This window comes from Syngnathus typhle, linkage group LG11 (genome assembly GCF_033458585.1).
Source record: "Syngnathus typhle isolate RoL2023-S1 ecotype Sweden linkage group LG11, RoL_Styp_1.0, whole genome shotgun sequence".
Lineage (NCBI taxonomy): Eukaryota > Metazoa > Chordata > Actinopteri > Syngnathiformes > Syngnathidae > Syngnathus > Syngnathus typhle.
The window spans coordinates 11,507,115-11,530,835 of NC_083748.1; the positions used below are offsets into that span (position 1 = coordinate 11,507,115).

General features: G+C 39.8%; 1 protein-coding gene across 1 annotated transcript in view; it reads left to right on the forward strand.

The window, feature by feature from the left end:
- The window catches only part of LOC133162740 (contactin-4-like), a 66,829-nt gene that overhangs the window by 15,863 nt on the left and 27,245 nt on the right, over positions 1-23,721 (forward strand). The window contains exons 8-14 of the mRNA XM_061292145.1: positions 245-340; positions 5,098-5,301; positions 6,774-6,876; positions 7,969-8,153; positions 10,189-10,328; positions 13,652-13,781; positions 14,806-14,956. Coding sequence (XP_061148129.1) covers positions 245-340; positions 5,098-5,301; positions 6,774-6,876; positions 7,969-8,153; positions 10,189-10,328; positions 13,652-13,781; positions 14,806-14,956 — 1,009 coding nt within the window. The remainder of the gene's footprint in view (positions 1-244; positions 341-5,097; positions 5,302-6,773; positions 6,877-7,968; positions 8,154-10,188; positions 10,329-13,651; positions 13,782-14,805; positions 14,957-23,721) is intronic.

A 23,721-nucleotide genomic window follows, 5' to 3' on the forward strand; every position in this document is an offset into this window, starting at 1 on the left:
AAAAGCCTCACAAAGTAATACGGTAATTTGGAAGATTTGCCGTGGCGGTTATTGCATGGAAAGGATTTGCATGGAAAAAGGAAGACTAATTCACCATTCCGGTCCAGTCCTAAAAAGAAATAAAAAAGTAGCATTACCTTATAAATAATAATCTTCAAAGTTGTGTAGCAGATCCAGGCGTGTTATAATAGTGAATACTTGCGAAGGCTCATGTAATGTTTACTTGTTTTTGTGTCTTTTTCAGACTTAGAAAACTTCAAAACCCACCGCAGAAATCCCGTTTCAGTCCGGGAAGGTCAAGGAGTGGTTCTGCTATGCGGCCCGCCACCACATTCAGGAGGTAACACTAATCTAAATAAGTGTGTTAGCTTTAAACAATGCAACGGCGTATATATCTTTTCTCCAATTCTGAGGGCACATTTGAAAGTATTCCTAATATTTGAATCCCGTTCTGTAAATGAATTGCACATTGAGGGGAAAGCTCTGCACATCCCTATTCAGCGCCATATGTTTGCAGACCTTCCCGTAGTGGCCCAGAGCTCAAGTGGGTTTCCACCTGCCAGTGGGAGGTCTCAGAGGACACATTATGCATGGCAGACAGCTGTCTTGGCCTCTGGATGGAGCATGTGCCTATCCAGGCAGCAAGACGTGTTTGGACAGAACTAAGAGATGGAGAATGACGGGAGGGGATGGGGCCAATTTCTCGGGACTGACAATATTTTTCGTGCTCATTGGAGGGAGTCACATCTGCTTATTGTTGGCTTATGGCGTCATTTCTACCTGCATGGTTGCTGTGGTATAAATGAAACCAGATAAGATTATTATGAGGAAATCCCAGATTTCCTTCTTCCTCAGCCACTTCTTCCAGCTCCTGGGGGATCCCAAGGCTCTCCCAAGCGAACCGGAAGAAATCGTCTCGTCTTGTCCTCCCCGGTGGAGGTACTTGCTCAGAACACTTCACCAGGGAGGGCTCCAAGGAGGCATCCCAATGTGATGCCCGAGCCGCTTCCTCTGGCTCCTCGTCGCAGAGGAACAGCGGCTTAACTCTGAGCCCATTCCGGTTGACCGCCTCTCGCCTTATCTCTAAGGGAGAGCCCAGACACCTCGTGGAGGAAACTCGTTGTGGCCGATCTTGTTCTTTAAGTCACGACCCACAGTTAGTGACCGTAGGTGAGGGTAGGAACGTAGATCGAGCGGTAAATTAAGAGTTGCATCGCTGCGGACACTGCACTGACACAGCTCCTGCTCTATCCTCCCCTCACTCATAAACCAGACCCTCAGATAGTTGAACTCCTCCACTCGGACCCGGGGAGGGCACTCCGCCCTTTTCCGACCGAGGACTACGATATCATATTTGAGGGTGTTTATTTCCATAACACAAGATTAAAAAAAGTACGCAATATATTCTTAAAAGTTACTGTAAGATACTATATTGTTATTTCATTTACATTTGCGTCCCTGATTTTTTTTTTCCGAGGATTATTTCGTCTGATTATGAAATGACACATTTTTGTAATCTGTCACAATCCCTTTTAGTCGTAGTCCCATGCCTGTCTGAATGTAAAAACATCACATCACTGTCACTCCATCCCCTCCACACTTTTGGCGGCTTTTCTCCCAAGCATGTTCAATTTTGACATCATACAGCACAGGCCATGGTGACAGGCAGCCGGCAACGTGACAGCACCATGAAATGGGATATGCTCATATTCCAGGGAGTGACACTCTTCTTGATTAGAGTTCCTAATCATGTATGAAAAGGTCACAGAGGAATCTGAGTGGGGCGCGCACACATTTCCCCAAGGAGACGTGTGAGTGACAGTCCTCCTAAATCTCCTTTTAAGCCTATTTTGAGTTTACACTGCACATCGGGGCTGTTTTATCACTTGTATTGTCTGCACGTGCACACGTGTGGGGTGTGACAGGCGCAGCGAGTGGGAAAATGTGAAGCGCTTCCTTATAGGTTCTTCTCTACTTGTACAAAAAAAAGAAACTGGGGGAGGAATATGTTTCATGTTGGCTATGACACCTGTATCCAACTTGTTGGGCTTCAATTTTGCAAATGCAGTTATATTTCTAAATGCTTGGCAAAGGATTTGGTTGGGTTCTATTTAACGACGTGGTGTATGGTTGGTACAGTAGCGGTCCGATTTCCCCTCTGGCTGCCACAGTGGATCAGCGGGAGCAAAGTGAGAGTATTTCTGACTCCGGCTTTTTTGAGGGCATTAATGGGCTGCAAAATGTGACTTTGCTTTGACTTACATTGAGGACGTTACGCCTCTGACCTCTATTTTAGAATGCTCAGAGACCTTTGAGGAGCACTCAAGACTGAAATCACTTTCCTTTTGTTGTGAATATTTTCGCTGCTACCCGAGGCTTGATTTAAATAAAATAAAAAAAGAACCAGTGCATGTACATCCAGTCCAGCCTTTGAAAAAGAGACAATCGACCGGAGACGTCTAGGAAACCAGAAAAGATATGACAATATTGTGTTTGGTTACACAACGAAGCTTTTAAGTCCTTCTGCAGACGACATAAGTGGAGCGTCTTGGCTTCTTTTTCATCATTTAGCTTGAAGTTTTTACATTTGTTTAAGAAATGGTTTAGCTATTTTGATTAATGTTATGTCGCTCTAGAAATCATAAAACTAACTTGAGTTGCACTTCATTTCCATCATGTTCAGCCTTTGCTTGCTCAAGCAAGGCCATTCAAAGTTGCTGATTATGATATTGAACATGTTTAATTCACAAGGGTTGTGTTTTGACCTTATTTGAGGACATAATGCTTCTGATCTCTATTTTCTAATACTCAGACCTCTGAGGAGCACTCAAGACTGAAATCACTCATTTCGGTGGGTGCTTTATGAATATTACCAAGATACTTGGACCTCCCCGAGTCTCTAAAACACAAGACCTTAAATTCCATCCATTTTTCTTTCAGTCTATGCAGTTTGAAAAATGAGTGGGAAGTACAATGAGCAAGGGGAAGATTTGATTGCCCATCTTGACGCTCTGAATATTCAGAAAGGCTTCTCTTTTGAAGTTGGTCCTTGAGACAGGTGCTCTTTTTTTTCATAGGCACTTGTGTAAAATGTGCTTAGTTTAAGATTGAAAGAGCCATCAAAGCTCTCTGACGACCAGACAGTCATCATTCTGGGAGGCATCAATGAACTTCAATGACAGTTCTAAATGCATTTGGACATGCAGTGGATATAAAATATCTATGTGCTGCTAGTCAAATGCCAGTTTGGGGATGATGTAGTAAAAAAAAATGAGACAGAGTTAAATCATTTTAAACCATTTTCCAATTTGACTTAGAACATATATATGAACTGTGATTGCAGTTCTGTTTCCCGTAGTCTTTGTTTGGTTAAATAAATAAACAATCCTGTTTACAGCTCTAAGAATTCCACTGAAGCGAGTTAATGTTTGCAATATCTTGTTTTTTTGGTAGACTGACGCGCATGTTGCGTGCACTGTAATCATTTGGGAGCAAGGGCAGGTGCCACCGTAGTGTAACACATCCCAATGGACGTCTGCTTCATCATCACTTGATGTTCTTCCGTTCATGCATTGGAGTCAAATCATAATCCCAAATGATGAGGATCGGCCGCTTACATTCCCAGCTGTACAAATAGTTGTACCCTCTTTGCTGCTTGATGTTTTGCTTCATGCTGTGATGAATGGCTAATTATATGGGAGATGAACAAGGAAAAGGGTGCCTATACCTATCTGTTTGTATAATTGCTATGCCGTTAAAAAGTAAAAGTATTAAGTTCTGCAGGGTAAATAGGACATTGCAACACAAACCAAAGAAATAAAGGAGCAGGTTGCATGTCATTATTAATGTTTGATGATTTGAAATAAACAACATGACAACCCAATATTTTTTTCAAATGCACTTTTAATTACATCAAGGCCATTATATCTTGTGTAGAAAATGTGTTTGTGAGTCTATTCACCCACACATCCACCTGATTCAGCTTCAGGAAAATAAAAGATAACCTTCTCTTCACATCTCATCTTGTAGTAACTGCAGAATCAAAAAAGAGAAGGAAAAAAGTGAAGCCCTCATTAATACTTAATCATGCCCCCACCAGTTGCCAGCGAGCCAGCTGTTCCTGTGGCCTCTTATACATATCAGATCCAGAAATAAATATGCTGCTTGCATTACACACAAAAAAATTAATATAAAGAAGTATTAGGAACTGCAAATGCCTAATTTTGTATATAACGCCAAAGAAACAACAGAAATGTGAGGCTGCTCCTCAAAAATATGACACATCTTTAGTTCTGTGCCCCCCCCCCCTTTAAAAAACAACCTACAATTAAAAAAAGAAGAAAGTTTTCTGAAAGTAAAAGTTAGCTTGTCAAGCATAAATATAGCAAATGTTGTTTTCAATGGATAAAATGATCTTCAGTGTGTGGCTTGTCACCCTGCCACAACCTGGATGGCAGAGAAGACACCCAAATGGTGCAGGGTCTTCATTAATGTCACATCCACTGGGGTGCTTTCATATTCAATGGCATTTCTCTGCGCTAGAGAGAAAAAGGATGGGATTGCTGGGGAGACAGCCGTTCGTACGGAACAGGTGACGTCTGCATTTCACAAAGTTTTGCAGGAAAACGTATCCTAGTAACAGGTACAAAAAAAGAACCTCGAAACAAACGCAAAGGGTGTTAAATGGCTTTTTTTCAGTTAAGGAAGTTTTCACTAAGCTGTGTGTCATCTGCACAATTGGGGAAGCACATGAAAAAGAGAACAGAGCCCCCCCCTCAATTTCATGTGTTCTTTATGTGTATGCAATGAGCTGTCGAATGCGAAATGTAATTTTTTCAATTTCATTAATAATATTCTATTGTAAGTAATATACCGTAATTTTCAGATTATAAATCGCACCGGAGTATAAATCGCACCAGCCATAAAATGCCCAAAAAAGTGAAAAAAAAACATATATATGTATATAAGTCGCTCCTGAGTATAAGTCGCCCCCCACCCAAACTATGGGAAAAAAAACGCGATTTATAGTCTGAAAATTACGGTAATGTATTCTGTTATCGCCACCGAGTCATCCAAACTCTTTCTTTATATTTACAGATCTGGAATTCTCCTGGATTTTCAATGAGTACCCGACGTTTGTGAAGCAAGATACCCGTCGCTTCATCTCGCAAGAAACCGGCAACCTCTACATAGCTAAAGTTGAGCCCTCTGATGCGGGCAACTACACTTGTGTCATTGCTCACCCTGTCACGAAGACTCGAGTCCAGGGCCCACTCACGCCACTCGTGCTGCGTAATGACGGTAAGATCTGCTTGCTCCTCACTCTCATGACGCAAATGCTGGATGGATGGATGGATGGTTTTGCTATGTGAAAATTACCCACCCACTTCTACCTGTCTACTTGAACATGGATGATTGAGCTGTGGTCACATTCCACTGTGAGACATCCGTGATAGGGATCTAAATTAGTAGCTTTCATAGTCACTCAGGGAGCCATCCTGAAAGCACATGCCTCTCAACAAAATCGACACAAACACAAAATTGCCTTGTTTCTTCCATTTCTGTGGCTATTTGTACACCGCGACTTTGAATTACAGGATGATAAGGGAAGCCTATTGCTTCACACTTGGATGAAACACTATTATTATTTCATTATTTAGTGTTTATTATTTGGTTCGGTAATGAGGCAGACAGTTTGATTCTTGGGTAAAAGTGACATACAAACGGTAACTACTAATGGAATACACAATGTACATATCCATCTGTGCATTCCTCTCTGCACTTGACCGCAGACACCAGATTGTTTTTTTAGGTATGAGGTGTCCGTTCTTTTTGGTGTTCTTGCCTTTTTCCCCTTCTGCTTTTCACAAAGGACCAGCTGGAGTAATCACAAGTTTGGAGGGCCTCCCGCACATGGCGATAGTTTTTCTCTTTAGCCTGTGGGCTGGTTGGCACATTATCTGCTTAGTATTTGGGATTTTAACAGTGCTCAACGCCCAGTTCGTGTTGCAGCAGGTGGGATGCAGAATACGTATTGATCAGTGTTTGGGAGGGGGTGCGTAAACACCTACACAGAGGCCCCCTGTTGTCTCCAAATTGATCATTTTAAAAATGAAAGTGGAGGAAACAACCTAAAACAAGCAATTACAATAATTAGACACCTCAGTTTTGATTGATGGATATGTCTCACTTGAAAGCCACATCCTCAATCCTCTGCTCATCCCAAAAATATTCAGCGGCACAATAGGAATATTTTTAATCCAGCAGAGCCGCTTCACGGACGGTAAATGAGATGCTTTGTAGACACATTGACAGCTCCCACGGGGTTTGATTGGAACATTGTCTGGTTCACAACGGTTACAAGTACAACAGAAGAAGCTCATCTGTATGCAAAAGCTCCAATTGTCCATGAATTGTCAAAGATGTGCTACATCTCCGCCGTGGAGTTGTATTTTGGTCTGGTTTTTCTCATTACGTTCAATGGAAGCGCTTTTTGTGTCAGCGCTGTGAGCAAAGCGCCTCTCAGTTGCTCTGATCACAGTTGGAAGCTGAAGAACTTTCCATTTTGTCGAAAACAGAAGCTGCATATGAACATTTTCAGAAGCCCCCAAAAAGCCATCAAAGCTTGCCACTAGAGATTATGCACTTGTGTATTTTATTTGGATCAATCTTTTATTCTCAATTATTTGCAAACAGAAAATGTGCAATTCAAGTCACAATTAAAAAAAAACACACACAAAAACACAAATTATGTTTGTAATATTCCTCTGCAGGTGTGATGGGTGAATATGAGCCAAAGATTGAAGTCCAATTTCCTGAGGTGGTTCACGTTGCCAAAGGATCAACTGTGAAGCTTGAATGCTTTGCACTGGGAAAGTAAGACAACACTTGCACCTTATCACCTGAACATAAAAGGAAAATGTTTTTGCTTGTTTGTTTTTTGCATCTTTCACATCTTAACTGAAATTCTCATGGACCTGAGAAAGAAGTAGGAGTTTCATTTTTCACTTGTGAACGCTTTTTAGAGTATCATGGATCCCACACTGCAGTGCGAGATAATGTGCTTAAAGTTAAAACTCCTGACTTTAACTCCCTGAGGTCAGAGGTAATTCCTGCAGTTTTAATTTCAGCAGGGAATAAAAGACCTTCTAATCCTTTAAACCTTTTGTATGAATAGAATGTTAGTGGGAGCAACTTAGCAAAAAGCCCAAAAATCCTAAAATGTGCTGTGTAAAATGTTTCATGCTGCACTTAAGTTTTTTTTTTTTAAGATTACTGACAACTAAAGAAATTAGGAAAGTATATACATAGGCTAAAAAATGGCATAATACAATAATACATACATATGTATTCCCTCTTTGGATTTGATTGTCTTTTAAGATACTCTAATTAGTGGTGAAATATTCTATTCTGTATTCTATATTCCAAAAGTTGTGTATGTCTTTGACTATTAATTCAGAAACTTTGCATGAGTTTGACTATAGCGCTCCAGACGTCGTTTGGTAACATTGTCAATAAAGCCCTGCAATAACTAGCCATAAAACTAGCATTTATCCGTGAACATTTCGTCCAGGTGAATTCACATCTCACTTTGATGGAAAAGACACAGACAAGCTGAACATATTATTGGCTTTTACCGATCGATCAAGAGGCAGGAGAATTTTATTTCAAACATGGCGACAGCAGTTAGGGTGAATGTGTACGGTCTGATCGGCAATTCACAGAGCGCCACAATTTTCTCTTTGACTTTCCATCTCACTTCACAGGTGAGTGCTTGCTTGCAAAGGTTTATACGTACAAAGGCTAAATGTAGGTTACGGGTGTGACTTGCATGTAGTCCAAAGCTCTTTTCGGAGATTCATGAGTGATATGTCTTCCTGATGTTTCTATAAACTGCAGTTTATAAATGAATAGTTGCTGAACATGATTTCCTATACTGAGTCAAATCCATCTGTCTCTTCCCACCAGCCCAGTTCCGTCCATAAACTGGAGAAAAGTGGATGGCGTTCCTTTCCCCAGGAAAGTGGACATGAGGAAAGCGAGTGCCGTTCTGGAAATCCCGTACTTCCAACAGGAAGATGCTGGCATGTATGAGTGTGTAGCTGAGAATTCCAGGGGAATGAACACAGTGAAAGGAAAGCTTTCTTTCTACGGTGGGTTATCCCCCAGCACGTACTTCCAGTAGTCGTAGCAGAGCTGCATGCATCACTTCTGAGTGGCACCAACAGTCGTGTCTCACGTGGCTTACGCAAGAAGAGAGGTGTCTTTTAACGGCACATCAAAATGATTAAAAACTGCCGGTCATGATGCCTCTAATATTTTGATCCAGATTAAAAAGGAGTTAGTATGTGGATGAAGCTGAGCCCTCGCCTACGACCTTGATGATGATCTTTGTATCGGGCTGGGCCAGATGGCATTATGATTGACATTATTCCAACTTCAATGGAGATAAAAGCTATGAAATACAGTGTACATAGACCACTGGCACATATGTCGGGGACATAATCTTGCCCAAAGCATCTGGAATGACAGGAAGGGGGTCAGCGGATCCACTCGTTGCTGCGGTTAGTCCAGTAGTTGAACCCTCGTCATCTATTGAGCTCAGTGGTGGGGTGAAGATTAGCTTGACTTGCTATCTTTCTATTGCCTCCCCCTCAAGTCAGACTGCATCAGCTGTCAGAAAGAACTTATTTGGGGTATTAAGCAATTTGCCATTGTTTACAACCTTTTCTGAAAGCTCTCGGTCTTTTCCCCTTTAACGAGCCAGGAGCACACGATGATCCATAGTGGCTGGTCATAGTGAGCTGCCAGGTCCTTTTTCATTTTGATGTCTTTTGTCTCCCTCTGTTCCTCCTCACTCTCTCTCACACTGTCTGCAGTCAGGTGATAAAAATCAGTAATCTTATTTTGAGCCTGCTTTGAATTAAGCTTTTGAGACATTTGTCAGCAGTGTAAACCAATGGGGGGATCGATAAGGTATATCTTGTTCATCCAAGCAGGCTGCAAAAGTCTCTGAGAGGGAAATAAATGAAGGTGGTGCTATGTAGTGGGCCATGATTAAAACATTTGCAATCATTCATGTTGTCACATAAAAAAGGTGGCCATCGTTTGGCCAAAACCATTTTTAAAAAGTTTTTCTGAATTGAACTTTCATTACTTCTTTCGAGACGTTTTGTGCATCCAACAATAATAGCAATAATAATACATCACAATTAAGATATAGTAGTGCTCTCAGGACACAAAATTCATCATGGCCAAATATTCTGACGTAAATTTGGTTCTCTTTTATGAATTGATTACACATATGCTGTTTAATAAACCACATCTCAATGAATGTGTTTTCCTCTCTGATGTTGGATGAGGAGATTCGCTTCCTCAAAATAGAGGTGTGACTTCTCTACATCGACATTCTTAAAATATAATATCAACACAAAACACCAAATGACCTGCATGGGTCCTATAAAAAAGAGAAAAGATGAATTGAGTATTTATACAGGAATGTGGATATAATATATATCTTATCTTTATGTGGACTAAGGAAGTACTTCACTATAAATATTACAAAGTCTCTTGCTGGGCAGCAGCTCCATTTCTTTTCATCTTTTTTTCTCTATCACTAAATCCTCCACATACATACATGCATGCTTTATCACAGATTTACTATTTGCTGGAATTCTGTGTGTGTGTGTGTGTGTGTGCGTGCGTGCGTGCGTGCGTGTGTGTATAAAGTGAATACAAGTCATTAACTTTTTCTCATGCCCTGCATGTTTTAAATCCAAATACTGAAAAGCAGAAGGCAATTAGAACAAGGTTTTTACTGCTACGGAAAAAAACCCTCCAAAAGGTCAGTCCTTGAGAGCGACATTAGTTGAGTTTTGTGAAATGGAAAAGTGCAGTCTGCCATTACTCTTTCCTTGCCACCAGCCCCGTGCGATAGTAGCTTGACCTCCGCACCATCCAATATGTATGGAGAGCGTTGTTGCACTTGCTTTATCTTTCCACGACTGCACGCTTCCGCTAATCGTTAACAGGCCTTGAGTTACCTGGAAGAGAAAATTCTGTTGAAATGTTTGGCTTATTTGGATGAATCAAGCAAACTCCAGGTTATGCTGTTCAAACTCATCATGTAGCGCTTTACGTGACAATCTATCATGACTAATAGGTCACTCTTTTCGGGAACATTTCCAGCTCCACCTCATATCATAGAGAAGCCTCAAGATGTCCAGAAGCTCATTGACGACTCCTTGGCATGGGAATGTAAAGCCACAGGGAAGCCGAAACCCTCCTACAGGTGGATGAAAAATGGCGAGAACCTGGAGCCTGCAGAGGTGAGCCTTGCGAGATTTGCGTCGTGGTAGAATTGTGGATGCTGTTTTGGTTGGATTTAAAACCCGAGCTTTGACGCTGAGGTCTCGAGCAGGGTTGTTGGGTAAAGAGCTTCTCACACAGTATGCCCATATTTAGAAGAGCTGATGTAGCAGCCAACAAGGAAGTATAAACACAAAAAGTTCTGCTGTTGGTTTAGACAAGAAGTAAACAAGATCTTCTTTCAGTATTTGCAAAGAACACCTGACTTTACTAATTTTAGGAAGGAAGCGCAGCAGAAAAAAATGGGCATGAGCGCTCAGTTATCCTCATGTCTATTTTTAAGTACGCCAAAATACTGTCCTTGGTGCCACCCCGTCAACACAATACTTGGCTGTGGCACAATGGAAATATGTCTTAGAAAACCAATACGAAAGTTTATTTTTTATTTTTATTTAGCACACACAAAATAACACAAATGTCATATGAAGAAAAAATGTAAAGAAAATAAAGACATGCGCAAGGAAGACTAGAAACCCTGACGGGCTTATCAGTCTCCCTCAGATTACAAATGAAAATTTCGTGCTGATTTCCAGGAAATATGTACTGCACATATTTTTATTCTTCACGACACTGCCTTTGCAAAAGCATTGTGTTATCCACTTATCTAAAGTAGCATAGCACTCAAGTGAATTGCTGCATTTTCTCTTGCTCAACCGGAAAGAAACGGCAATTACCATTTCATTTTAAGATACTCTTGAAAATAACAAGAGAAACATTGACAAAATCATTCTTTTACACTCAATGATGGTCGCCTTTGCACAAATGCATTTTTATTGTTAAGATCTATCAGGAATGCCGATTCCTGTAATATACACCTACATTTTTTTAACATAAAAAAATGAAGAGATAACATTTTGTAGTGCAACACAGACCTGATGAATAAACAGCTGCTTCATTATGCAAAGCTCACACCAGACAACAAACACACCAGAGGATATTGATCAGTGCTACATGTTGTTGGAATGAACCCAGTGTGGCAACACGTGCACAGCCAACCGCTAGCAATCCTGCTGAATCATCAACAGCATCTGTAAACAATGTCTGTGACATTTTTATTACATTTTGGAGCAAAGTGAAAATATTATAATTGTCATAATAGTCCGATCCATTCATTGGCCGGCTTTTGCTAGTCGAATCCCAATCCAAACAAGTTGTATACATTTAGCCTTCTGACTGTTCTCTGGGGCGTCCTGCCTTGTGGAACAACTCACCAATGAGGCATCGTGGAGATAGACTAGCCTTACGCCTGCCTCATCTAGCTCCTCTCCATGCCGACCAACAGCGGCTCTAATTTGAGTCCATCTCGGATGACTGAGCTTCTTGCTGTATCTCTAAGGGAAAGCGGCGGAAACTCATTCTATCCACTTGTATCTGCAAGCTTGTTGTTATCACCCGCCTCACCATAAGTGAGGCTGGGATTGTAGCCCAGCCGTTAAATCGAAACCCTTTCCTTTTGGCTCAGCAATGTACGTATATATGCGGATCCAGTCGTAATTTGTGATAACATTATAATTCCCCAATTTTATGTTTAGACTGCAAAGAGATTCAAAAACTATAATCCATAAGCACACCATAAAAGCATTTCATGCACTTACAAACATCTTTAAACATTGCTGTGCTCTGAGTTACGAAATGCGCTTTAAAGTCCACTGTATTTTCAAATGTATTACAACAAAGGAATTTTTCAGTGCCCCAGAGAAAAAATATCAACATAAAAAAAGTACAGTACTCCTTTGAGTACCCGCTCAAAATAGCCAATAAATGAGGATATTCAGACTGCACGGCTGAATGGATTTACCTTATTTGAAATGCCACCGTTAACCGCCGCCGTGCAATGAATGGAACGGCGAAAGGTCAACCACGTATAACAGTGAAGCTCTGTTTGCTGTTTAGGACACATTTTGCTGTCTGTCTGAATGTAAACTCGTTGCTAACATGTTTATGATTCGGACGGACAGAAATGTTGTATATCAGTTACATCAATATCAATGTCAGTCATAATATTCCTAAAGCATCCTCCGCCTTGCCTCAGTATTTCAGAGTTGGGTTTTTCAAGAACAAAAAAATAGATGCTGGCACATTCCAGCATGCACCAACAACCTTCACGCTGTGATTTGTGTGCACTGTTATCTACTTTGCACAGGCACAGTGAGAGGAAGGGTCAGAGTTTGTGCAAGATCACTCGCAGTCAAACCAAGCTTGCTATTCCCCTGCAAACTGCACCATATAGTCAAACTGAAATAAAACAAATCAAAGAATTTACATGACTGTTACAATAATTTTGCAGGGTATTATAAATGAAATATAAGTTAAAAATAAATTCACTGTTTGCCGTTTGTCAATAACCCTCCCATTTATTTTCTTTCACTATCACCGGAATACTGATTAGACTTTGTGTCATATTTAATGAATAGCAACCAATTTAACACGCCTCCACACAGCTTCTTTGAAAATGAAAAATGCAGCTTTTTCCAATACTTTATTAGTCTTTGGATCGTCAGTGAGTCAGTCAACCTTGTTTTGTATTCTGACTGTATCTTGTTTTCTTTGAGTGGATTTAAAACTATTCAGACACCCCTCCAATAGAGAGCTTACGTTCTGTGTGAGCCCTAATTGAATATCAAAACCGAAGGGCAGCTGTAGGCAGTCCTGAAAATGAGCTTAGAAATGTATTAAATGAATGAATAAATCAAAACCTTTTGTACCGTTTACCGTCAGCATTGTAAAGGTGTCGATAAAGAAGTTGAGGGATTCATATATTGCCACTACAAAGGTTTTATTTCATTCTGCCTAGTCATACATACATACACACGCACACATACATATTGTATATATCCATCCTTCCACCTATTTTCTGTACCGCTTATCCCCACGGGGGTCCGCTCCCAGCAGTAGTCGGGGGACACCCTGAACCGGTTGCCAGCCAATCGCAGGGCACCCCGAGACGAACAACCAATCGCAAAATGTCCCAATGCAGTACGCCCTAAAATATTCCGCTATCCTTATGCCCCTCCTGCTGAAGGGGAAACGGGCCCTGCGGTGCACTCACCGATATAAATAGGCCATGGCTTTATTTCACTCTCATAAACATGCAGATTGATTAGGGTCATTTTCTGCTAGCCTGCCTCCATCCACCCAAGCCTTCCCCTCCATTAGTGATGAAATCTGAGATTTATAGCCACGTCTGTTATTTTCAGAGCATAATTCACCGGCCCCGTGGCTGTTTTTATGTAGATGAGCTGTGGGAACTTGGCCTATTAATGGCATGTGTCTATGTCCATAGGAACGCATACAGGTGAGCAACGGGGCATTGGTAATCAGTCGCTTGACCCTGTCGGACACAGGAATGTACCAGTGTGTCGCCGGGAATAAGTATGGCGACGTCTACTCCAATGCCGAACTGCGAATCATAGGTAAGATCACTTCATTGTGAGCATGTGTGACGGGTGTGCCTGCATTCATTGCGGTTTGCACCAAGCTTTTTATTGGGTCAATTTTACCAGATGACCTTTGCCCCCTCAGTTATTGGCCACCAAAAGGGATACGGCGTCTTTCTGACAGTGATTTACAGTGCATGCTTTAGTGTCTCTGTTTACAAGCGCTGCTCATCTGACCTGCTAGGCTTGTGACTCGATCTTTTGGGCTTGCACTTGCTTTTATTTGTTGACAATCTCGCAACGGGTTTGTTCAGATTGAGGGAAAATCGGCTTTTTGGGGTATCAGATGATGAAGCCCTACTTTCCACACATCATCAAGTGATCAGATAATTTGATGCTTCCCCACATCAGTGGGCTGTGCTGACTTGTCTGAATGGGTTGCCATGGTAATGAATTGGGCATCTGTACATATGGGGGCGAAACCAAGTAGTGATCCTCCAGAATGAGCCATAAAAAAATGTGCAAAAACATGAACATATAAAAAGAGAATAATATAGCCTCAAGGTTTTTTTTATCGTCTATTTATTGAGACTTTTGCTGTGCAGTACGCCGCAGGCTCGGTTTATTGCTTCTCGCTCACTCAAAAGTTGGAACATCTGCACCTCCTTTGTTTTGCACCAAAATATTTCACAGTTTTTTTTTCTCTCACCACTGTGTACTTTTAGCTTTAAGAAAGAAGTGAACCTTGGCAGGAATAATTTATATCTGTTATTTCACAGCAGTCTGGTGGCCAAGTCACTGTAACATGCTTTATCTAGCCTGAAAATAGATTTGGAAAAAAACAGAACATCTGTCATGTGTCACAGATAGAAATAAAAGACAAATCTAGACCACAGTCAAGCTCAGTGACCACAAAAAAAAGAAAGACAGATGCCATCAAACCAAAGTGCAATCTGTCTAATTGAAATTGAGCTAAAAAATGTCCTTATGTGATGAATTGTCGAGAAGCCAGACATTTAATTGTGTGTATTTGATACAAAATCTGTCCATCCTGTTGCAGCTGTTGCTCCAGATTTCTCTCATAACCAAGTGAGGAGCCAGACGTTTGTCAAGGTTGGAGGAGATGTGCTCATTGAGTGCAAACCCAAGATGTCTCCGTGGGGTGTGATCTCTTGGAGGAAGGCCAGTCAACCGCTGGAAGAAAGTCAAAGGTAACCACATTACTTTTTACCCACAAAACAATACCGGCCTACTTTTTGCATAGAGCAGAACGTTGACTACGGCAATGAAAATTGGTGCCATGAAACAGTGATGTGGCTTATTATTATTATTTTTATTATAATGGGTCCACAACAAAGACATAAAGTGTATTTTCACAAATGGCTGTCTAAGCAAAGCAATTGTTTGCACTCCAGTCCAAGGACAAGCTTCCCTAAAGCTTCAAAATGTGCCTCGAAGCATTGCATTTGCATATTTGCTTTAAAATCAACACAATTGTAATTTAACGGCCAATTTAGCCACAAGATTTTGACCCGCTCACATCAATTATACTCGGTTCCATGAAAGTGTACCTTTTATTATCAACCATCTGCCCAAAATATTACATTCATTATCCAAGAGTGCCGGCGCGTGATTCATTAAAGCAAAAGGACAGAGAACGGCTTTCTTCTTTGCCACAGGTCATCCCATCTCTTGTCTTCAAGTGGAAACGCGCATTTTTATCAGACAGCAACACGATGCTACCCAAGCAGCGCACGTCAACAACATATTTACGTGACGCTGTGCATTTGTTTGCTTTTACACAATTACGTGACTCGATGACAGATGGATTGTGGCTAGAATGCTGTCAGCTGTAATTGGTGGCAGTCATAGAATGAAAAGTGGCTAAAAAGAAAAACCGCAGCAGCATCATACCAGTTGTTTGTGTTTGGCATCACTTCTGTGACCATAATGCAGCCTGAAATTACACTCCAGGGTGCCGTCAGTCTTTTTGGTTTTTAGTGCTGAAAAGCAAGGTGGTAAATGGGGCGGATTTATGTGGCACATTTCCACCTTCAAGGCATTCGCCCCACTCACACAATGATGATGATGGAGAAGAAAAGTCAACAACTCATTGGCACGCAGATCACGCAGACTCACAAGTAGCTTTTACCCAAATAGCGAGACAATCGCTCCACCACCTCAACCACGAGTCCCCCAATGGAATCACTTGGAAAGTGTCTGTACACTTGGATCCATCCATCAATTTTCTACTTATGATGTGCTGGAGCCTATCCCAGCTCAGCGTGGGGCAGAGTGAACCCTCGTCAGCCAATAGCACAAGACAAAAACATCATTTGCATCACATTCCAAATATAATTTAGACAAATAGGCATTTAACCTATTTTTCACTTTATCCATGCTTCATCTGGATTTCCACTCAGAGGTTGAAATTGTATGGGAATTTAGGAATTAAGATGACTAAGGCTTATACGTGACTAAAATTTCCCTAAGGATAATGATAAGAAGATGTCATTAGTTCTATTGGAGGGAATTCTTTTTCTTTATTTTTTTACACCGTCGTATAGCATACGTGCAAAACACTGAATACACGCATCAGCATACGTGATCCTCGTGGACCTGCAGAAAGGGAGAGCAGACAAATGGCCTGAAGCTTCTCCAGCAGCCACTCCCAATATTCGTAGCGAATTTCAATCAGCCGCCATCTGGGCTTCACGGGATGTCTGTGTGACTCTGTTACACATCAACAAGAAATCAATTTGACGGGAATAATACCTGATGAAAGTGTTTGTCACGTTAAATTATTAGCATAAAAGTCAATGTTGTGGATAAAATATCTTTTCACAAAACACTTGAGTGATTTGAGTGATACCAATCCACGTTCGACTGCTGATTACTAAATTACAAAAAAAAAAATGAGACTATAGTAAAAACAAATTGTCAGACAGAATGCCCAAATAAGCTTTTTGTAATGGCTGATATTGAAAGGGTTATTGAAGGTTGGGCATAATGTGGCCATTTATCCGGAATGCATTCAGGTAAAATTGCTTTAATAATGAATAACTACATCTCTACATTTCTCAACATAATGATAATACATAACGATAATAATACCTGTGATGATTGTAATGCAGTCCTTGGATGTGAGAGATCTTTTGCAAAGCTGCTAAGTGAGAAAGCAGCGTGAGACCAAATTTGTGGTTCATGGGCCCACGCCATCTGCTAACCCCCTGCAAAGTGCTAATCAAGTTCCTTTCACCTTCATGGGGATGGTCAGCCTTCGAGATCAAATTTCTCAAGATCCTCATACCAATCCAAGTTTTGAAAATTACGTAGGGCAATCATATGGTTTTCTAATGTTCATTAAGGAAGGTGTGACATGTTTTGTGCTCCGTGGCCTAGTTGCACACTGGGGTCACCCAGTTGCTCTCAGCGCCCAGTTGTGGGTCATGCCAGCTTTTGCATACATCCAAAGCAGTGTTGTTACTTGTCAAACAAAGGGTTGGGGTATTTGCACAGTGGTTTCACTTCTGATGCCCTTCACTCACCTGTGACAGCTTGATTGCACGTTTCAACGCCGCTGCATCGTGACTATTTCAATTCAGGTATTAACATAGATACCAAGCTGCGGGATTCTTTGAACACAGTGGTTTGGTTTCTCTCCTCTAAAGCAGTGGTTTCCAATTTGTGTTTGGCCAAAACAGGAAAAGAAATGTCACAAATAGTGGATGCTCATTTCACTGATGTACCTTCTGCTATCTAATGGAAGAGCATTGAAATGTTTCTGCCTGTCACGACACGTCTCTGGCATAGATCCATTAAATAAAAAGCAATATTTGTTATCAATATATCGTCATTTTCGGAGCAATGAAATAAAACTAAATCATCATCATTTCTAAAATCACAAAGCATGCTGGTTGTGAATCACTGCAAAAAAAAAAAAGACATTCTGTTTTACTGCAAGCCATTCAATTCTGATGTTTAGCACCTCTTATGGAAATGGCTACCCATAATAATCAAGCCAAATCACAAACGACTTCAAATGATATCCATTTATTGTGTGAAGGCGAAGGCCTTCACACATATGTTATTCTACACCATTCTCTATTATTATTATTGTGTGAAGGCGAAGGCCTTCACACTTATGTTATTCTACTCCATTCACTTTATTGTGTGAAGGCGAAGGCCTTCACACATTGATATTGTACTTTATTATTAAACAACTTATTCCTCCCACTTTTTTGACATCTAACTACTCCCACATGCTTCAACCGATTCACCTCGTTCAACCTTTCACACGTTCCAAAAATTCATGGCACGCTTGCCAGTATTTTTCGCGTTCATAACATTTACCGTTTTTAAGTAATTAGCAAATTTGTGCCTTTTATTTCCCCATTCATTCTTAATGGCAATGTCAACCCGAGCCAGTTTCCTGTAGTGGGTTCGATTCCCACATTGGGCGTCATTAATTATTTTACTCTTTATTCTTCCCGCTTATCATTTTCAACGCTTATCATTTGTAACTAACATTCGCATTCAACATTCATTACATTAAGCAAGTTCCACCACTTTGATTACGTATTCGCATTCAACAAACACATTCATTACATTAACCAATTGCAACCACGACATAGCAAGGGACTCAATTAGCTCGTGGGAAACACAAGTGATTCCAGTACACGAGCATCATTCCCGAGTGGTATCAAAACCCGCGTCAGTTCGATTCCCACATTGGGCGTCATTATTGATTTTACTCTTTATCCTTCCCGGTTATCATTTTCAACGGTTATCATTTGTAACTTTTGTCATTCGCATCCAACATTCATTACATTAAGCAATTTCCACCACTTTGATTACGCATTCGCATTCAACAAACACATTCATTACATTAACCAAATTCAACCAGCAAGAAGGAAGGATCCTCATTAGCTCAGTCGGAAACACAATGGAAATGTCAACCCGAGCCAGTTTCCTGTAGTGGGTTCGATTCCCACATTGGGAGTCATAAATTATTTTACTCTTTATTCTTCCCCCTTATCATTTTCAACGCTTATCATTTGTACCTTTTTTGTAACATTTGTAACGTTTCATTTTTAACGCTTATCATTTGTACCTTTTTGTAACATGTATTTGTAACATTTTCCCATTTATTTCACAATTATCTATTTTCCCTTTGTATTCTTCCCGCTCATCATTTTTAACGCTTAACGTTTGTAACTTAACATCTGCCTTCGCCTTCACACGCAATTTCTTCCGAAATTGCAATTCTAGTTATTATTATTATTATATTTTATTCTCCTCACTTTTTTGTCCCGCTTCTTCTTTCACAAAATTCACCCGATTCACTCCATTCCACTTTTCACGTATTCCAAATATTCAGGAAAGGGTGGCTTGTATTTTTCTCATTCCGAACATTTTCCGATTCCGCAAAATTCCCCAAATTCCGACAAATTTTTCCCCATTCATTCTTAATGGCACATTCGACATTTCACGTTTACGTCGTTCCAATTTGAAATTCACATCATTCAGCACATTCTAATCACATTCGGAAGGATTCTCGACATTCCCAAAATTCCCAAATTCAAAAATTTCACGTTTTCACGTTAAAAATTCCGACAAATTTTCACAAAATTTCGTTTTTCAGCTCTAACTTCTACATTTTTCAACCGATTCAACTCGTTCCAACTTTCAACTGTTCATCTTTTGCCTACCTATTCCACAACGTCCCACTTCCCAAAAACTTCACATCTTTTATTTTGAAATTCAACCAAAATTCTCTAAAATTTCGTTTTTCCACTCTAATTTCTACATTTTTCAACCGATTCAACCCATTCCAACTTTCAACTGTTCATTACTTTTCTACCGATTCCACAACTTCCCACTTACCAAAAGCTTCACATCTTTTATTTTGAAATTCACACCCAATTCCTTTTCCCTTCTCATTTCTACATTTTTCAACCGATTCAACCCATTCTAACTTTCAACTGTTCATCATTTTTCTACCTATTCCACAACTTCCCACTAACCAAAAACTTCACATCTTTTATTTTGAAATTCACACCCAATTTCCTTTTCCCTTCTCATTTCTACATTTTTCAACCGATTCAACCCATTCCAACTTTCAACTGTTCATCATTTTTCTACCTATTCCACAACTTCCCACTTACCAAAAACTTCACATCTTTTATTTTGAAATTCAACCAAAATTCTCTCAAATTCCGTTTTTGTACTCTAATTTCTACATTTTTCAACCGATTCAACCCATTCCAACTTTCTACTGTTCATCATTTTTCTACCTATTCCACAACTTCCCAAATACTTCACATCTTTTATTTTGAAATTCACACCCAATTCCTTTTTCCCTTCTCATTTCTACATTTTTCAACCGATTCAACCCATTCCAACTTTCAACTGTTCATCATTTTTCTACCTATTCCACAACTTCCCACTTACCAAAAACTTCACATCTTTTATTTTGAAATTCACACCCAATTCCCTTTTCCCTTCTCATTTCTACATTTTTCAACCGATTCAACCCATTCCAACTTTCAACTGTTCATCATTTTTCTACCTATTCCACAACTTCCCACTTACCAAAAACTTCACATCTTTTATTTTGAAATTCACACTCAATTCCCTTTTCCCTTCTCATTTCTACATTTTTCAACCGATTCAACCCATTCCAACTTTCAACTGTTCATCATTTTTCTACCTATTCCACAACTTCCCACTTACCAAAAACTTCACATCTTTTATTTTGAAATTCACACCCAATTCCCTTTTCCCTTCTCATTTCTACATTTTTCAACCGATTCAACCCATTCCAACTTTCAACTGTTCATCATTTTTCTACCTATTCCACAACTTCCCACTTACCAAAAATTTTCACATCTTTTATTTTGAAATTCACACCCAATTCCCTTTTCCCTTCTCATTTCTACATTTTTCAACCGATTCAACCCATTCCAACTTTCAACTGTTCATCATTTTTCTACCTATTCCACAACTTCCCACTTACCAAAAACTTCACATCTTTTATTTTGAAATTCACACTCAATTCCCTTTTCCCTTCTCATTTCTACATTTTTCAACCGATTCAACCCATTCCAACTTTCAACTGTTCATCATTTTTCTACCTATTCCACAACTTCCCACTTACCAAAAACTTCACATCTTTTATTTTGAAATTCACACCCAATTCCCTTTTCCCTTCTCATTTCTACATTTTTCAACCGATTCAACCCATTCCAACTTTCAACTGTTCATCATTTTTCTACCTATTCCACAACTTCCCACTTACCAAAAACTTCACATCTTTTATTTTGAAATTCACACCCAATTCCCTTTTCCCTTCTCATTTCTACATTTTTCAACCGATTCAACCCATTCCAACTTTCAACTGTTCATCATTTTTCGACCTATTCCACAACTTCCCAAAACCTTCACATCTTTTATTTTGAAATTCACACCCAATTCCTTTTTCCCTTCTCATTTCTACATTTTTCAACCGATTCAACCCATTCCAACTTTCAACTGTTCATCATTTTTCTACCTATTCCACAACTTACCAAAAACTTCACATCTTTTATTTTGAAATTCACCACAAATTCTCCAAATATTCTACATTTCTCAAGTAATTCAACACGTTTCAACATCGTTCGGCAGCATTCCCCGAAAAAGTTATTCATACATTTCGCCTTCACACGCAATTTCTCCAGAAATTGCAAAATTCTAGTTGTGTGAAGGCGAAGGCCTTCACACATTGATATTGTACTTTATTATTAAACAACTTATTCCTCCCACTTTTTTGACATCTAACTACTCCCACATGCTTCAACCGATTCACCTCGTTCAACCTTTCACACGTTCCAAAAATTCATGGCACGCTTGCCAGTATTTTTCGCGTTCATAACATTTACCGTTTTTAAGTAATTAGCAAATTTGTGCCTTTTATTTCCCCATTCATTCTTAATGGCAATGTCAACCCGAGCCAGTTTCCTGTAGTGGGTTCGATTCCCACATTGGGCGTCATTAATTATTTTACTCTTTATTCTTCCCGCTTATCATTTTCAACGCTTATCATTTGTAACTAACATTCGCATTCAACATTCATTACATTAAGCAATTTCCACCACTTTGATTACGTATTCGCATTCAACAAACACATTCATTACATTAACCAATTGCAACCACGACATAGTAAGGGACTCAATTAGCTCGTGGGAAACACAAGTGATTCCAGTACATGAGCATCATTCCCGAGTGGTATCAAAACCCGCGTCAGTTCGATTCCCACATTGGGCGTCATTATTTATTTTACTCTTTATCCTTCCCGGTTATCATTTTCAACGGTTATCATTTGTAACTTTTGTCATTCGCATCCAACATTCATTACATTAAGCAATTTCCACCACTTTGATTACGCATTCGCATTCAACAAACACATTCATTACATTAACCAAATTCAACCAGCAAGAAGGAAGGATCCTCATTAGCTCAGTCGGAAACACAATGGAAATGTCAACCCGAGCCAGTTTCCTGTAGTGGGTTCGATTCCCACATTGGGAGTCATAAATTATTTTACTCTTTATTCTTCCCCCTTATCATTTTCAACGCTTATCATTTATACCTTTTTTGTAACATTTGTAACGTTTCATTTTTAACGCTTATCATTTGTACCTTTTTGTAACATGTATTTGTAACATCTTCCCATTTATTTCACAATTATCTATTTTCCCTTTGTATTCTTCCCGCTCATCATTTTTAACGCTTAACGTTTGTAACTTAACATCTGCCTTCGCCTTCACACGCAATTTCTTCCGAAATTGCAATTCTAGTTGTGTGAAGGCGAAGGCCTTCACACATATGTTATTCTACACCATTCTCTATTATTGTGTGAAGGCGAAGGCCTTCACACATATGTTATTCTACACCATTCTCTATTATTATTATTATTATTATTCTCTTTTATTCTCCACACTTTTTTGTCCACTTTCATCTTCCACATAATTCATCCGATTCACTCCATTCCACTTTCCACGTATTCCAAATATTCACGCGATGAGCGCTTCCATTTTTCTCGTTCCGAAAATTTTCCGATTCCGCAAAATTCCCAGAATTCCGACAAATTTTTCCCCATCCATTCTTAATGGCACATTCGACATTTCACAAAATTTCGTTTTTCACCTCTAACTTCTACATTTTTCAACCGATTCAACCCATTCCAACTTTCAACTGTTCATCTTTCGCCTACCTATTCCACAACTTCCCACTTACCAAAAATTCCAAATTTTCAAATTTGAAATTCAACCAAAATTCTCTCAAATTCCGTTTTTCTACTCTAATTTCTACATTTTTCAACCGATTCAACCCATTCCAACTTTCAACTGTTCATCTTTTGCCTACCTATTCCACAACTTCCCACTTACCAAAAATTCCAAATTTTCAAATTTGAAATTCAACCAAAATTCTCCAAAATTCAGTTTTTCCACTCTAATTTCTACATTTTTCAACCGATTCAACCCATTCCAACTTTCAACTGTTCATCTTTTGCCTACCTATTCCACAACTTCCCACTTACCAAAAATTCCGAACTTTCACGTTTGAAATTCAACCAAATTCTCCAAAATTTCGTTTTTCCACTCTAATTTCTACATTTTTCGACCGATTCAACCCATTCCACATTTATTCCCTTTATTCATCTTATGCTTACCACATTCACTCCCATTCACCCCCACTTCCACTATGCTTACACAATTCAACCCTTGACCCCCAATTCCAGTGTGGCGGCCATCTTGGATGACCCTGAAGTGCCACCAATGAACCCAGAATGAACCGGAAGTGCCCCAAATCAAACCGAAAGTGACCCCAAATAGACCGGAAGTGACCTCAGGTAAACCGGAAGTGACCCCAAATCAAACCGGAAGTGACCCCAAATGTACCGGAAGTGACCTTTTTAGACCGGAAATGACCCCTA